The sequence below is a fragment of the Prionailurus viverrinus genome, chromosome D1 (assembly GCF_022837055.1).
Source record: "Prionailurus viverrinus isolate Anna chromosome D1, UM_Priviv_1.0, whole genome shotgun sequence".
Classification (NCBI taxonomy): Eukaryota; Metazoa; Chordata; class Mammalia; order Carnivora; family Felidae; genus Prionailurus; species Prionailurus viverrinus.
Genome location: NC_062570.1, coordinates 64875263 through 64892956, shown reverse-complemented (window position 1 = coordinate 64892956; position 17694 = coordinate 64875263). Strand labels below are relative to the sequence as shown.

At 38.4% G+C, this 17694-nt stretch overlaps 2 protein-coding genes across 3 annotated transcripts in view; both read right to left on the bottom strand.

The window, feature by feature from the left end:
- Positions 1-209: 209 nt before the first annotated feature.
- Positions 210-17694, bottom strand: part of LOC125176044 (olfactory receptor 481) — a 25511-nt gene continuing 8026 nt past the window's right edge. The window contains exons 5-7 of one of the 2 annotated variants that reach the window (XR_007156107.1): positions 11052-11146; positions 1213-3257; positions 210-399 (exon numbers count right to left, since the gene is read on the bottom strand). Coding sequence is in view for 1 of the 2 variants with exons in the window: in XM_047876808.1 (XP_047732764.1) it covers positions 1820-2752 (933 nt within the window). In the remaining variant the exon portion in view is untranslated. Of the gene's footprint in view, positions 3258-11051; positions 11147-17694 lie in introns of both variants that reach the window. The other variant, XM_047876808.1, reaches the window with a different exon arrangement.
- On the bottom strand, positions 14149-17624 carry LOC125146506 (olfactory receptor 481-like). The gene is made up of 2 exons (XM_047823235.1): positions 17600-17624; positions 14149-14855 (listed from the first exon to the last, which is right to left on the bottom strand). Exons 1-2 carry the CDS (start codon positions 17622-17624, stop codon positions 14149-14151), a joined length of 732 nt encoding a protein of 243 aa, XP_047679191.1.

Genomic DNA, 17694 nt, shown 5'->3' with positions numbered 1-17694 from the left:
CATTGATATAGGTTAATATTTTTGCTCTCCCATATGCCTTCTCTTTTTGTCATCTCCTCGGTTGATTGGGAACTTGGGAGGGAAAAGATAAGTGTTGACGCCTATCCTCTCCACTAAAAGTTGTAACAGTGCCACACACCCTACATCTGGGTGATTGGATTATTGAATCCCTTCAAGTGGAAATATGAAGGAAAAAATCTCAGTATGGACTTACCACAATCAACTGGGGAGTCTTTACGTGCCTAGACAGAAGAGACTTAGATATGGGGGACGCCAGTATGCAACATGTCTTCCATCTGACAGAAGGAATGGGGTGGAGGGAGGCAGACTATTTTGATGGGTGTGCGGTGAGAGTTGCCCCAAATCTCTTGCAGTACTAGGCCTTACAAAGAGTTGCCACTAATTGGGAAAGAACCAGAGGAAAAGGAATAATTTTGTGAGAAATACGATAAATACAGTCAGGGCACACTGAGTTTGAGAGTCTTGGGGGAAAAGGCCAGTGAAGAAGTTCATCTGTCCTTCAAGGAAGGTGTGTAGGGACTCTCACCACACCAGTGGCAGCTGAGCTCATGGGAGAAGATAAGATTACCTATGGGGATCATGGGGAGGAGGAGAGGGAAGAGGGCTGAAGATGAATCCTGGTGAAAAGCAAAGTATAGGAGGAAAGAAGAAGACAAAGACTTCCAGAAACACTCAGCGAAAAACTTCAACCACCAGAGTGCAGATCTCCCACCGTGACTCGAACATGACCTTTTCCAAGACTGAAGTCATACCTTTGGGAGCCCTCTCTTTGCAAAGGGCTGTGTCCGTGCTGACTTTGGCGCTTTACCAGCTCAGCTCGCAAAGTGGTCCCTCCAAAGTGTCTCAGAATTTGTCTGACATCATTCATATGCTAACAAAATATATCAGCTAAAATATTAATCATAAATCATTGTGAAAGGCATACAGGAGGCAGGGAATCAATTTAGAGGCAACTGCCATAACCAGACGGGATCATAAGTGCCAAAAGTTCAGTGGAAGAAGCAGGGACAGTGGACGCCTCCTTGAGAGACATTACAAAATGTGTGGCAAACGTATTATTTGCCTGACCCATAATTTTGTGCCTCCTACCTATAAATTATTGCTGAAACAAAGTCCCAATGTCCCAGTCTCCCCCTCCAAAGAAACCTCAGCTTCTGAAATCTTACCCTAGACTCATCTGGTAAGACTTACATTGTAAAAAGAGTCAGCACAGGTGTATACAAGGTCTCTTCTGTGTTATCTGGGTTGGATCTCTTAATGGCCAAGCAGAGGAATCATGATCTTTGCTCTCGCTTCAATAAAGTGGACATAGAGGCTTTCTGGAGACATGAACATCAATGTTCCCAAATGTTTAAATATACATTGACAAAGGCAGGGCAGTACCTTTAAAGGAAGTGGCCTGAACATCCTGACTTGTCAATATTATCTTTTATTACAGATCTGTTGGGGACAAATTTTTTTCCCAAATGTTATTTAACTAGATGGAATTCAATTAAATTTGATCTTTGGTGGAAATAGCTCTCTGTATTTAATATAGGACTCACAACTGATTAATGAAACTATTTTGCAAGCAGGTATTCTTACCTTGAAAAGTTCATATTTAATTTGAATGAAACAGATTTCCACATTAAATGATACATTTAACTTTCTACATGGAAGTAAACATTGGCTTTTTACATTTATAGGAGTTCTTCACTATCAAAGTGATGAAGTTAATGGTAAATATCATTAAAGTATCCAGCACAAATGTTTCCCCAAATCATTGCTTTGTTATTTATGGATTTATATCTGATCTGATTCAGGAAAACCAGTGTGTTCTGGCCATTAGTTTTCTCATGGCCCCTTTCACCTCCTTGTTCCTCAGACTGTAGATGAGGGGATTCAACATGGGGACCACCACTGTATAGATGACAGAGGCCACTTTGACCTGATCAGCTGAATAACTGGACTTGGGCATCACATAAACGAACAAAACTGTCCCATAAAACAAAGTGACGGCAGTGAGGTGGGAAGTGCAGGTTGAGAAGGCCTTCTTCCTCCCCTCAGTAGAGCGCATATTCAGAATTGAGTGGAGGATGTAGCTGTAGGACACAATTATGGTAAACAGTGTGCTTATGAGGACGGATGCAGAAGAGATGGTGGGAGATATTTCAGCAATAAAAACATGGCCACAAGAAAGCTTCAAGAGTGGAAAGAGGTCACAGAAAAAATGGTTGATTTTATTTGGTCCACAGAAAGATAGATTCATCAGACAGCCTGTAAATGATGAAGCGTTCATGCATCCACCCAGGTAGGAAGCCCCCAGTAGGAGGAAGCAGACCACTGAGGACATCTGGGTAGAGTAGAGTAAGGGAGAGCAGATGGCCACATAGCGATCATAGGCCATGGTAGCCAGCAGGAAGCATTCTGTAGTCCCAAAAGTGACATCAGAGCCAAGCTGGGCTATACAACCAGTGATAGGGATAGTTGTTTTCTCTCTTAAAAAACTCATTAGCATGATTGGCGTGACTGACGTGGAATACCCAATGTCCACAAAGGCCAAATGGCTGAGAAAAAGGTACATTGGGGTGTGCAGCTGTGGGCTGCTTCGGATTAAGATGATTATACTGATATTTCCCACTATGGTAACTACATAAACTCCCAGAAAAATCACAAAGAAGATGGCACATAGTGTGGGATTATCTGTTAATCCCAGAATAATGAACTCTGTCACTGCTGTGTGGTTTTCCATCTATTCATTTAATGGTGGCTATTGAAATCAGAACCAGAGATTAAAATGGTTGAAATTACCCCACATTAATGGGGTATCTTAATTTAATGAAGATACCTGTAGAGAACCCTACAATTAAAATTTTTAAATGGTAACTTTGCCTCACTTCTAGAATACTTTGTGCACACAAATTTTCTTTTCAAATTCCATGAATATATTAAAATTAGAGACTCAATTACCTTAGAATTCAGCTATTTTACTCCTATACTGTATAAAATACTGTAGAGTAAGTCTTCCCCATGTGTACAAGAATATGTAAAATGATGTTACAGCAATACTGATTGTAATAACATAAACTGTAAATAACCTGATTATAGAAATGTCAGCTCTTGATTTTCTACCCTCATCCCAAATGTGCCTCTGCACCAGTATTCTCTTTTCAGTAAATACTATCACCATTTATCCAGTTACTGGACCAAAAAGTATCGAGTTGATTTTGACATGTTTTTCTGACTTGATCCTTTTCCTGGAATGAAAAAAAAAATCACATCCTTAGTTATCATTGATACCAAGGGCTGGAAAGTGTCTATGTTCAAGCTGAATGGGCCAAACACAATTTTTCTTATTGTTATGAGCTAAATCCAGTATATTTTACAAAATCTTCCAAGATTTATCTCTCACATCATACTTTTTCATGCTTCTTGGATTACATGAAGCAGAGAAGAGTCCAGGTATTTTTATGGACTGGGATTAATTGGAAAGTGAACTGAAGCATTTGGAGACCTACATTGGAAAGTGATGGTTTCATCGGTTGTAGTATGAAACTATAGGGAAATAAGAAGTGGGGGCATATGATGGTGATGGGGGTAGAGAGTAGTTAGAGAAGTATGGATGGAAGTAGCCAGCTAGGGAGGCTAGGAAATTGGATTGGAAGAAAAACGATCATTTCAGAATAATATTCCCTTGGTTCAAATTAGAGCACATAATCAAGGACAGGGGAGAGTATGTTAGTTACATTCGGCCATTTCCATGGCTTTTCTAGATTAAAGAGCAACATATGCTTTTGAATAATTTGATTTTTCTTGAAGAACTTCAATCTGAAGAATTAAGAAAACATACATACATAACTATCAGCAAGCATGGACATTTCCCCAAAAGTTGTGTGTGAATCATGACCATGATATCCTACAATATGAGCAGTACTAGGGTTATGTGTCTGAATTCTCACATTCTGGTTTTTTTTTTTTTTAAATAAGACAAAGCCTCAGCCTGAAAAGAATTACTTTAGAAAAAATAAGTGTATGAAAGACACAAAAGCTTTCAAAGTTGGATATGAGTGCCAGGAGGAAAGGCAAAGTGATGTGCACAAAGACCATGGACTTTGCAGCCACACAAACTTGATATCAGTTTCTAGCTCTGCCTCTCACTATCTATGGAATCATAGGCACATTGAAAGACATTGTTGACCTTCTGTTTCCTCTCCTATAAAAAGGAAATAATGATACATACCTTATGTGATTCTTGTGTTAAATGATATGATGTGGATGAAAATACCAAGCACTGTGCACACAACAAATAGATGCTCAATTACTAGTGATGAACTTGAAATAATCGACTTGTAACTTCTGGTACATATAAGAGAATCAAATATTTCAGTATCCCTTAACAAAGAACAGTATAAATTAGGGACACATCCACTACAACACTAGGGATAGGCTCCAAGGAGTTGTCACTGTAAAGCAGTGCCATATTTAAGTGAGGCTTATGTCATTTGAGATAAGGCCCAAATCACTTATGTCACTTGTAATTACAAGTTAATTTCTTTATTTGTCCTGGAAAACTACACTGAGAATCCACTGGGATAGAGAAATTACATGTGCATATCTACTGGGACAGAGAAATAGCATGTAAACCTGATTATGTAAAAGTGTGTGAATGAAATACTTTCTCAATACTCTGTGGTTCCTTTTATTTTTTTAATTAAATATAATAATTAAACATTTCAATTTAAATAAACTTAAAAATATTATAATATTTTACTACCATTGAAATTGATTATTAGATCAACATGACTAATATGGCTGTGACAATTTGTGACATTTCTGAAGTATGGCTATATTCAGTGGCCCAAGTTTTCATGTCACCTATGTTTAGAGATAATGTGGGTTTCCTAGTACAGTTTAACTTATAAACATGAGTCCATTGGAATTGCAATATTATTTTCAACATAAGTGATGTAACTTTTAAAAAATCATATGTATTTTTTACATGTAATGTGGATCTAGGACACTTCATATACATCCTATGCTTATTGGTGGCAGAGATTCTCACGCACATGCTATTCCCTCTCCCCTTTGCCAACCTTAATCCATCAACTCTTAATAAAACAATGAATCTCACACTAACATTTTTCTTAGAACCCTGCCTACCACAACTTCCACATTGACTGGCAGATTGTCAAAGATACATGGCCACAATCAACTCTGGTTGTATTCTTGAACCATGGCCACATAGCAGAACATTCTCTAAGGTTGAAGGCCAGGTACCTTTGATTCTGGGCTTGAAGAGCCCATTAGTCAATAACCTTCAGAACAAAGCTAAATGTGATAATTCATATTAGGAGGTTCTAACAGGTCAAACACCTCAAAGCCACCAAATTAGGAAATGGGCATACTAAGAGACTCCCTCTGTCCTAGAAAGATACTATTCCTTTAGGTTTTTTTTTAATATGAAATTTATTGTCAAATTGGTTTCCATACAACACCCAGTGCTCATCCCAAAAGGTGCCCTCCTCAATACCCATCACTCACCCTCCCCTCCCTCCCACCCCCCATCAACCCTCAGTTTGTTCTCAGTTTTTAAGAGTCTCTTATGGTTTGGCTCCCTCTCTCCCTAGCTTTTTTTCTCCTTCCTCTCCCCCATGGTCTGTTAAGTTTCTCAGGATCCACATAAGAGTGAAAACATATGGTATCTGTCTTTCTCTGTATGACTTATTTCACTTAGCATAACACTCTCCAGTTCCACCCATGTTGCTACCAAAGGCCATATTTCATTCTTTTTCATTGCCAAGTAGTATTCCATTGTGTATATAAACCACAATTTCTTTGTCCATTCATCAGTTGATGGACATTTAGGCTCTTTCCATAATTTGGCTATTGTTGAGAGTGCTGCTATAAACATTGGGGTACAAGTGCCCCTCTTCATCAGCACTCCTGTATCCCTTGGGTAAATTCCTAGCAGTGCTATTGCTGGGTCATAGGGTAGGTCTATTTTTAATTTTTTGAGGAACCTCCACACTGTTTTACAGAGTGGCTGCACCAGTTTGCATTCCCACTAACAGTGCAAGAGGGTTCCCATTTCTCCACATCCACTCCAGCATCTATAGTCTCCTGATTTGTTCATTTTAGCCACTCTGACTGGCGTGAGGTGATATCTGAGTGTGGTTTTGATTTGTATTTCCCTGATGAGGAGTGACGTTGAGCATCTTTTCATGTGCCTGTTGGCCATCTGGATGTCTTCTTTAGAGAAGTGTCTATTCGTGTTTTCTGCCCATTTCTTCACTGGATTATTTGTTTTTTGGGTGTGGAGTTTGGTGGGTTCTTTATAGATTTTGGATACTAGCCCTTTGTCCGATATGCCATTTGCAAATATCTTTTCCCATTCCATCAGTTGCCTTTTAGTTTTGTTGATTGTTTCCTTTGCTGTGCAGAAGTTTTTATCTTCATGAGGTCCCAATAGTTCATTTTTGCTTTTAATTCCCTTGCCCTTGGGGATGTGTCAAGTAAGAAATTGCTGGGGCTGAGGTCAGAGAGGTTTTTTTTCCTGCTTTCTCCTCTAGGGTTTTGATGGTTTCCTGTCTCACATTCAGTCCTTTATCCATTTTGAATTTATTTTTGAATGGTGTAAGAAAGTGGTCTAGTTTCATTCTTCTGCATGTTGCTGTCCAGTTCTCCCAGCACCATTTGTTAAAGAGACTGTCTTTTTTCCATTGGATATTCTTTCCTGCTTTGTCAAAGATTAGTTGGCTGTACTTTTGTGGGTCCAGTTCTGGAGTCTCTATTCTATTCCATTGGTCTATGTGTCTGTTTTTGTGCCAATACCATGCTGTCTTGATGATGACAGCTTTGTAGTAGAGGCTAAAGTCTGGGATTGTGATGCCTCCTGCTTTGGTCTTCTTCTTCAAAATTACTTTGGCTATTCGGCGTCTTCTGTGGTTCCATACAAATTTTAGGATTGCTCATTCTAGCTTTGAGAAGAATGCTGGTGCAATTTTAATTGGGATTGCATTGAATGTGTAGATTGCTTTGGGTAGTATTGACATTTTGACAATATTTATTCTTCCAATCCATGAGCATGGAATGTTTTTCCATTTCTTTGTATCTTCTTCAATTTCCTTCATAAGCTTTCTATAGTTTTCAGCATACAGATCTTTTACATCTTTGGGTAGGTTTATTCCTAGGTATTTTGTGATTCTTGGTGCAATTGGGAATGAGATCAGTTTATTTGTCTTTCTGTTGCTTCATTATTAATGTATAAGAATGCAACTGATTTCTGTACATTAATTTTGTATCCTGCAACTTTGCTGAATTCATGTATCAGTTCTAGCAGACTTTTGGTGGAGTCTATTGGGTTTTCCATGTATAATATCATGTCATCTGCAAAAAGTGAAAGCTTGACTTCATCTTTGCCAACTTTGATGCCTTTGATTTCCTTTTATTGTCTGATTGCTGATGCTAGAACTTCCAACACTATGTTAAACAACAGCGGTGAAAGTGGACATCCCTGTGGTATTCCTGACCTTAGGGGGGAATCTCTCAGTTTTTCCCCATTGAGGATGATATTAGCTGTGGGCTTTTCATAAATGGTTTTTATGATGTTTAAGTATGTTCCTTCTATCCCGACTTTCTCGAGGGTTTTTATTAAGAAACGGTGCTGAATGTTGTCAAATGCTTTTTCTGCATCGATTGACAGGTTCATATGGTTCTCATCTTTTATTAATGTGATGTATCACGTTGATTGATTTGCGAATGTTGAACCAGCCCTGCAGCCCAGGAATGAATCCCACTTGGTCTCCTTTAGGTTTTAAGGAAGCCCAACTGTGGCTGATAAATGACACAAGTAGGTGGCCATCAATTCCACAAAAATAGCTCAGATCATATCTGCGAGAATTAAATTCCCTTCATTCCTGTCCTCCTCTCAACATTTTGTTCACACCATTTGATTGGTATCCATTATAGTTGGAACATCTTGCTCTTTCCTTTTTTGAAAGTGCAGTGTCTATGACTATTTTTGTATCCTTTAATGGTGCAATGCTGAGAATGTAGGAGGCACTGAATACGTTTGTTGAATTAGTGTTAAACAATTTTTAGAAAATCTTTCTGTGTATCAGATACTATACTAGGACCTAAAGATAAATAGGTACTCCCACAACTAAAAACCATTTTATGGTTATATTCATCACTCCACCCCCTTTCAACAGAAGATCAATTCCTAGTCACCTTAGGTCTCAGGTTTAAATTTATTTCACCGTTCAAACTTCCTCTGACACCCTGGACTAAGTCATAGTCTCATGGTGTATAGTTTCAGAGAATCCCGAAATATGTTCTGCATCTATTACACTTTTAATTATGATGATACTAGTGTAAATAATTGCTCCGGGTCTTTTTTTTTTTTTTTTTTTTTTTTGGACTACTTTCCTACACTTACATGAGGGAAGGATCATGTCTGCTTTGTTCCACACTTTATGCTTAGGACATTGCAGAGTGCCTGGTACATAGCAGTACCAGACTTGACACGAGACATCTCAACAGGCTTTTAGGTGTACAATACGGTCTTGTTGACTACAATACAATGTTCTGCAGCAGATCTTTAGAACGTATTTCTCTTGCTTAACTGCAATCTTATGCCTGTTGGTTAGCAACTTCCCATCTCACTCCAATTCCAGCCTCTAACAAGCATCATTCCACTCTTGAGTCTGTGACTTTGACTGTTTTAGGTACGCCATAAAGTAGAATCATGTAGTGTTAGTCCTTCTGTGACTGGCTTATTTCACTCAGCATAATGTCTTCCAAGTTCATCCATGTTATCACATATTGCAGAATTTCCTCTTTTCAAGACTAAAAAAGATTCCGTTGTATGTATATATACCAAATTTTCTTTATCCATTTACCTGTGAGTAGACATTTAAGTTGCTTTCTCATATCTTGGCTATTGTCAATAGTGCTGGAGTGAACATGTGAGTGCTAATATCTCTGAGGTACTGATTACAGTTCTTTTAGATAAATATTTAGAGTTGGGATTACTGAATGATACGGTAGTTCTATTCTTAATTGAGCAACCTCCATACTGGTTTTCATAGCAGCTGTACCATTTTGCATTCCCAGCAACAATGTATAAAAGTTTGCCCTCTCTCCACATACTCACCTACAATTACCTTTTTGAAAAAAAGTTTAAATTTTTTAATGTTTTTAGTTATTTTTGAGAGAGAGAGAGAGAGAGAGCGAGCGAGCGAGCATGAGTGAGGCAGGGGCAGAGAGAAGGAGACACAGAATCCAAAGCAGGCTCCAGGCTCAGAGCTTTCAGCACAGAGCCTGACGCAGGGCTTAAACCCACAGATCGTGAGATCATGACCTGAACCGAAGTTGGACACTTAACTGACTGATCCACCCAGGTGCCCTTCACCTACACTTACCTTTTGTTTTTTTGATAATAGCCATCTTGACACATATGAGGTGATATTTCATCATGGTTGATTTGCATCTAGATGATGATGAGCGATGTTGAGTATCTTTCCTGGTACCTCTTGGCCATTTCTTGTTTTCGCTATTGAGTTGTCTTTGCTGAGTTGTTCCTTATATATTTTGGAAATTAATGCCTTATCAGATATATCGTTTGCAAATATTTTCTCATTCTGTAGTTACCTTTTCACTTTGGTGATGGTTTTCATTGCTGTGCAGAAGCTTTAAGTTTGATGTAGTCCCACTTATCTATTTTTGTTACCTGTGATTTTGTTTGCCTGTGATTCCGTTGGTTTTGTTGCCTGTGATTTCAATGTCATACCAAAAACATTATTGCCAAGACCAATGACATGAAACTTTTCCCCTGTTTTCTTCCAGGGGTTTTCTTCTTGTAGTTTTATTTCTTACATTTAAGTCTTTAATCCATTTTGAGTTGATTCTTTTGTTTATTTTAAGATAAGAGTTCAAGGGACGCAAAAATAATATAAAAACAGAGAGGGAGATAAGCCATAAGAGACTCTTAAATACAGAGAACAAACTGAGGGTTGCTGGAGGGATGTTGGGTGGGGGCATGGGCTAAATGGGCGAGGGGCATCAAGGAAGGCTTGTTTAGATGAGTACTGGGTGTTATCTATAAGCGAAGAATCACTAAATTCTACTCCTGAAGTCATTATTTTTTTTTAATTTTTTTTAACGTTTATTTATTTTTGAGACGGAGAGAGACAGAGCATGAACAGCAGAGGGGCAGAGAGAGAGGAAGACACAGAATCGGAAGCAGGCTCCAGGCTCTGAGCCATCAGCCCAGAGCCGGACGCAGGGCTCAAACTCACGGACCACGAAATCGTGACCTGAGCCGAAGTCGGACGCTCAACCGACTGAGCCACCCAGGCGCCCCCTCCTGAAGTCATTATTACACTATATGTTAACTAACTTGTATTTAAATTAAAAAAAAAAAAAGAGTTCAATTTCATTCTTTTGAATATGGATATCCAGTTTTCCCAACACCATTTATTAAAGAGACTTTCCTCACTGTGTATTCTTGGTGCCTTTGTTGAAAATTATTTGACTGTATATGCATTAACATATTTCTGGTACTCTATTCTATTCATTGGCCTAGACGTATGTCTTTATGTCAGTACCATACTATTTGAATTAATGTAGCTTTGCAATATTATTTTGAATCAGGAAATGCGATGCCTATAGCTTTGCTGTTCCTTCTCAAGATTATTTTGGCTGTTTGGGGGCCCTTTGTGGTTCCATATGAATTTTATAATTCTTTTTTCCATTTCTATAAAAATTATATTGAGATTTTGGTAGGGATGCACTGAATCTGCCTGGGAGTTATGGATATTTTAACAATATTAAGTCTTCCAACCTAAGAACACAGGATGTTTTTACATTTGCTTGGGTCTTATTTAATTTCTTTTATCAATATTTTATAGTTTTCACTATACAAGTTTACAAAGTAAACAAAGGAAGTTTCACCTCCTTCACTAAATATATTCCTAGATTATCTTATTCTTTTTGGCGTTTTGCAATGGGATTGTTTCCCTGTGAGCAGAGAACTGTGACAGGTTGCATACCTGAGGGCAGGCGGATAGTCTGGCTTGCATTATACTGAGAGACCTTGAAGGGATGAGAAGGAATCAGCCAATCCTTAGATGACATCGTGGACTGCCTGGACAGACAGAAATCAGAAGTAACCCTAGTGCAAAAGTAAATCATTTCACCCCAAAATTCCCTTCCCCTACACTCCAAGGAGTTTATCTAAAAAGCAGTCTTTCATGAAAAGACACTTCTCCAAACAACCCATCCAGATGGCCAACCGACACATGAAAAAATGCTCAACATCACTCATCACCAGGGAAATATAAATCAAAACCACAACGAGATACCACCTCACACCTGTCAGAATGGCTAACATTAACAACTCAGACAACAACAGAGGTTGGCGAGGATGTGGAGAAAGAGGATCTCTTTTGTACTGCTGATGAGAATGCAAACTGGCGCAGTCACTCTGGAAAACAGTATGGAGGTTCCTCAAAAGATTAAAAATAGAACTACCCTACGACCCAGCAATTGCACTACTAGGTATTTATCCAGGGGATACAGGTGTGCTGTTTTGAAGGGATACATGCACCCCGATGTTTATAGCAGCACTATCAACAATAGCCAAAGTATGGAAAGAGCCCAAATGTCCATCGGTGGATGAATGGATAAAGAAGGTGGTGTGTGTGTGTGTGTGTGTGTGTGTATATATATAATGGAGGATTACTCGGCAATCAAAAAGAATGAAATCTTGCCATTAGAAACTGCATGGATGGAACTAGAGGGTATTATGCTAAGTGAAATTAGAGAAAGTCAGAGAAAGACAAATACCATATGACTTCACTCATATGAGAACTTTAAGATACAAAACAGATGAACATAAGGGAAGCAAAAAGAATATAAAAACAGGGAGGGGGACAAAACATAAGAGACTCTTAAATACAGAGAAAAACTGAGGGTTGCTGGAGGGGTTGTGGGAGAGGGGATGGGCTAAACGGGTAAGGGGAATTAAGGAATCTACTCCTGATACCTTTGTTGCACTATATGCTAACTAACTTGAATGTAAATTAAAAAACAAATAATTAATAAAATAAAATAAAATAAAAAACAGTCTTGGAGGAGGAGCTGGTAATACAAGCAAAACCACATAGTTTCACACATTCTCTCAGTAAATATATGTGTTGGCTCTGCCCTTTTTAATTCATACGTGAAACAAAGTAAAATTACAGCCCAACTCTGAGTTTCAAAAGTATAAAACCTTTAGAATACATGAGAGAATATTTTTGTAGCCTTGGATTGGGAAAAGATTTCTTGAACTTGTCACTAAAACACAAAACAATAAGGAAAATGTTGTTACATTAGACTTCATTAAAATTAAAAACTTCCGTTCATCAAGAGACAATTAAGAGAGTGATAAGGCAAACCGGAATGGGAGTATAACTTCCAAATGCAGAAATCTGACAAAAGAGTTGTAGACAGATTATAGTAAGAACAAATCGATAAGAAAAGTACAATCTGAGCATAAAATTGGCAAAGGACTTGAAGAGACATTACACGAAAGGAGATATACAAATGGCTGACAAATGCTTTTTTAAAATGCTCAACATAAGAGGTCCAGAGCGATGAGGGGGAACGCCACCTGATTACTTCATTGTAAAACCTGGTGACTTGGGGCGCCTGGGTGGCGCAGTCAGTTAAGCGTCCGACTTCAGCCAGGTCACGATCTCGCGGTCGGTGAGTTCGAGCCCCGCGTCGGGCTCTGGGCTGATGGCTCAGAGCCTGGAGCCTGTTTCCGATTCTGTGTCTCCCTCTCTCTCTGCCCCTCCCCCGTTCATGCTCTGTCTCTCTCTGTCCCAAAAATAAATAAACGTTGAAAAAAAAAATTAAAAAAAAAAAAAAACCTGGTGACTAGCCTCGGACTCTCTGGTGTTATCTTTCTAAAAAACTGTGGATAAATAACATCATCCACAGGAGACCTGAGTTACCAGGACTTCCTGAAGCTATTCCTTCTGCAAGTTGTCTTCTTATCCCTGACTGTAAAGAGTTCTTCTTTCACCAATTTATATTCTGGGAACAGTGGATTGGGGAGAATTGGAATCCACATTTACTCTAGGATTCATACAACACACATCACTTTTGTAATAATTGGAAAACCATATTTTAATCTTTCAACATGATTAATCAAAAGGTTCTGGAGGCAGGGAAGTAATTCAGGAGGGTGAAAACTGTCCAGGTTCAATCATAAACACCTAAAATAAAGTCGTGACAGAAGTGGTGGCAATGAACACTTCGGGAGATATTTGGGAGAAGGATCGCAGGTAGAGTCCTTGCCTGCATCAGCCTGGGTGTCTTAATCCATAATTTTATACCAATTGGCTTGCTGAAAGAAAGTTCCACTGTACCTTAGCCTCCTCCCACCAATACTCCCCAGTAGTTTTTCCTACTATTCAAAAGCTTGTTAGCAAAGGTTCAAAGACAAGTCTTTGGAGACAAACTTTTGAAAAATATGAAAAATCTACTGGGAATTTTCAAAGGAACTCTCAAAGGCTCAGCCTTCAGAGTTCTTCTGTGTTACCTGGATTGAGTTGCTTTGGTGGCAAAAGTATGGAATAAATTCTTTTGGTCTCTTATTCTAGGTGGAAATAAAAATTTTCAAGACTCCATTTCAAAGGTTATGATAACCCTGTATAAGACAGGCCAAGGCTTCCAGAGAAAGTGACCTGGACTGACACTACTATCAATTGCATTTCCATTGAGTACACAATGCTTTCTAAGATACTAACTTACAAGAAGATATTTTAAAAATAATAACCTAACAGAAGAAAAATAAAACACTCTGTAATCATGGACTCTAACCAATGAGCAAAGCAGAGAAAAAGTAAAACTATATTCTCTAGGTCTCCTAATGCTGAAATGTATACATTAAATCGAACCCAGCAGAATTTCATGAAATGATATATTTTGTGACCTAGAAAATTATAAATTAAAGTTGGTACTAATTAACATACTGGCATTGTGTATTTAAGATAGTTCTTCACATAAAGTGATAAGGCTAATGGACAACATAAACATCTATTACATATGTTCCTGAAACTATAGTTTTTCAGTTTCTGGAATCACACTGAATTTCTTTCAAAATGACCTATTTTTTCTAGCCATCAATTTTCTCATTGCCTCTTTCACCTCTTTGTTTCTCAGACTGTAGATCAAGGGGTTCAGCATGGGGACCACCACTGTATAGAACACAGACACCACTTTAATATTGTCGGATGAGTGGCTTGACTTCGGTATGACATAAACAAATGTGACTGTGCCATAAAATAAAGTGGCTGCACTGAGGTGAGAAGTACAAAAAGAGAAGGCCTTGTGTCTTCCCTCAGTGGGGTGCATATTCAGGACCAAGTGCAGGATGTATAGATATGAAACAGCTATGATAAACAATGTGATTACAATGATTGACCCACCTAAGATGGCAGGAGATACTTCAGCAACATAAATATGGGTACAAGAAAGCTTCACTAGTGGTGGGAGGTCACAGAAGACATGGTTGATTTTATTTGGTCCACAGAAAGTCAAGCTCAATAAACAGCCAGTAAATGATGAAGCATTCACACACACCCCCAGATAGGAAGCAGCCAATAAGACGATACGGACTCTGGAAGACATGTGTGTAGAGTAGAGAAGTGGAGAGCGGGTGGCCACATAGTGATCATAGGCCACGGCAGCCAGTAGGAAACACTCAGCCAAAGTGTTGTCCAAAGTGTGTCCAAAGACAACATCAGAGCCAAGCTGAACTATGTGGGTGCCAGTATGATATGGAAAAGCGTGATGTACTGTTGCTGCAATGAAAATAAGAGAAGACTTCAGAGCCAAAAGCTCTGGGGATAAATTTAAGGTCTGCCACCTGGCAGGTGACCTTGAAAATTATATAATCCTTCTGAGACTCAATATCCTTATTTTTTTTTTTTTTCTTTTTTTTTTTTTTTTTTTTTTTTTTTTTTTTTTTAAATTTTTTTTTTTTTCAACGTTTATTTATTTTTGGGACAGAGAGAGACAGAGCATGAACGGGGGAGGGGCAGAGAGAGAGGGAGACACAGAATCGGAAACAGGCTCCAGGCTCTGAGCCATCAGCCCAGAGCCCGACGCGGGGCTCGAACTCACGGACCGCGAGATCGTGACCTGGCTGAAGTCGGACGCTTAACCGACTGTGCCACCCAGGCGCCCCAATATCCTTATTTTTAAAATTAAGATAATATTTGCCTCACATGGTTGCTGTTAAGTGAGATGCTGTATGTTAACACACTTAGCAATAGATAACAGTAGACAAATAATTCATAACTGAGAATCTATTTCAAATAAACAACTACTAGCTCCTGCTACAAATGCATGGACATTAATAAATCAATAACAAAGAATGACTGTTACCTGCTGGTCAAGTATTATGACAGAGACAAACTCTAGGAGTCATCTCTGTATGACAGGGTTTATTTATGCAGGATTTAGGACCATTTAGAATATAAAACTTTTACCTCAGGTTAGAGAGGCACAGGTTTGTCAACATCCCACTGAGAATCCAATGGGAGAAAATCCAATGAGACTGAGAAAATTAGGTGCGTTTATGTATGCCTACACCATTATGCTGTCTGAGGTTCATAAAGGTCTCAGGGGCTTCGTTTAATCTTCTCATTATTTGTATATAAGTATAACAATGGAAAACATCAAATTTGTTTTGAAACTTGATTTGGACAAACACAATTAATGTGGGCTATCCTTTGGTCATCCGTGATATTTCTAAGAAGCAGCCTAGAACTATTTTCTTAAACACTATCTTGTGACTCACAGTTCCTGAGGAGTTGCAGAAGAGCCACAATGCTCCATGTGAAAGTGACCCATGATTTAATGCAGCATTGGCATTTCCCACTTATTATATAGATCCCCCACCACATCTCGAACTCCTTAAATAGACAGAGATGAGGTTATTGAAGATGCTTCTTCCTTTTCCTGCCCCATATTTTTCTCTACCCCAGTCCTCCCTTTGAATAACCAAGAATCTCTTCCTTGTTCCTGATTTCCATATGGTTTTTCATGAGTGATGTTACTGTTTGTATTGCTCTGAAATTGCTTTCTTTTACTCAAAAATATTTTTTAGATAATTCTCTGTGGGCATGCACTAATCTCCTTCAATCTTTGTAATGATTCATAGCATTCTAAGTGTTTGATCAGTATTTATTTAGCTATACCCTGTCAATACTTACATACCAGTTCTCTTGGGTATGCTCTAAGAAGTGAAATTACTGGGTCAAAAGCTTTTCCCAATTTAAATTCTGATAGATAATGCTAAATGGCACTTTTTCATTTTTTTGCATAGATAAGTATATGATATTCTGGGTAATTCCTAAGATCTATCTTCCAGCTCATTAATTCTCTCTTTAGTTATGTATAATCTACCATCTAACCTATTTTTTCTGGGTATATTTTTTGTTTCTAGACTATCTCTTTGTTTGTTTGTTTGTTTGTTTTTTCAAATTGTTGTGGTCTTTTCTAAAACAAAAACCCATCTGAGGTTTCTTATTCTTTTATTCCTTTGAAAATATTAACCAATATGTTATACTGTCTTCTAGCTCATTCTATTATTACCTGATGGTCTAAATCTGTTCTTTGATGTGTCTACAAACATACCTTGTTTTTTACTGTTTGCATTTGGGTTTGTTCTTTTATAATTTCAAATTTTGAACACATCTTTTTTTAGTAGGGTTTTGTCTGCATTACTCTTGTCTAGCCTGGGTTAAAAGTATGTCCTCCCAAATAAGTTTTGCTCTTTATTTCTGTCACTTGCTTCTATATCACGGGTTCAGGATAAATTGTGATGCCATTTTCTCAAATTGAAGGTTTACAGATGAGGAAGACAGTGTAAGACAGTATACTGACAGTATAAAGACAGTATTTTGAACCCCAAACCCATATTTGGTACAGATTTTTCCCCAGAATTCCCAAGAGAGACATTTTTATCTCCAAAAGATTTAACAGTTTGATGGATGAAAAATTGACTTTATACTACCATGTCAAGCAACAACACTTCAATATATCCCTTTCTGCAAGCAGCTACAATGTACAGTTATTATAATCCTTGGAATTCTGGGAGGCTTGGGGACCTGGCCTTATGGAAATTTAGTGTTCCAGAACCTGATACAATCTCCCTAACGATTTTAACAGCAAGGAGTCACAGTTTACACTCTCAAGAGATTAGATTACCAAACTTTTAATGACCAGCTTCATGTTGGGAAAGACTGTGTTGATAACACTGATAATTATGATATGTGTTGATACAAGAGCTTAAAGGGAATGTCTTCCTCTGAACTGCAGGAACATGCAGGATCCCATCACATTTCTGTGTGGCAGTCAACAAAAATACCCGACTCTCACACGGCAAGGGAAATCTCATCATTTTTCATTTTGGATTTCTTTTTTCATTTTCATTTTCATTTCATTTTTCATTTTCAATTTCTTTATTCTGTGGTACTAGAAACTGACATTAGTTTGAAAGCTCAAACGCTCTATGGTTTAATGGGGACTCCATGCCTACTTGAGGCCTGTCCGCCCAGGCACATCCCTGGCACATCCCAGGCACGTCCCAGGCTAAGTCTTCCTGCAATTTTTTACACTAGTATCACACAATAA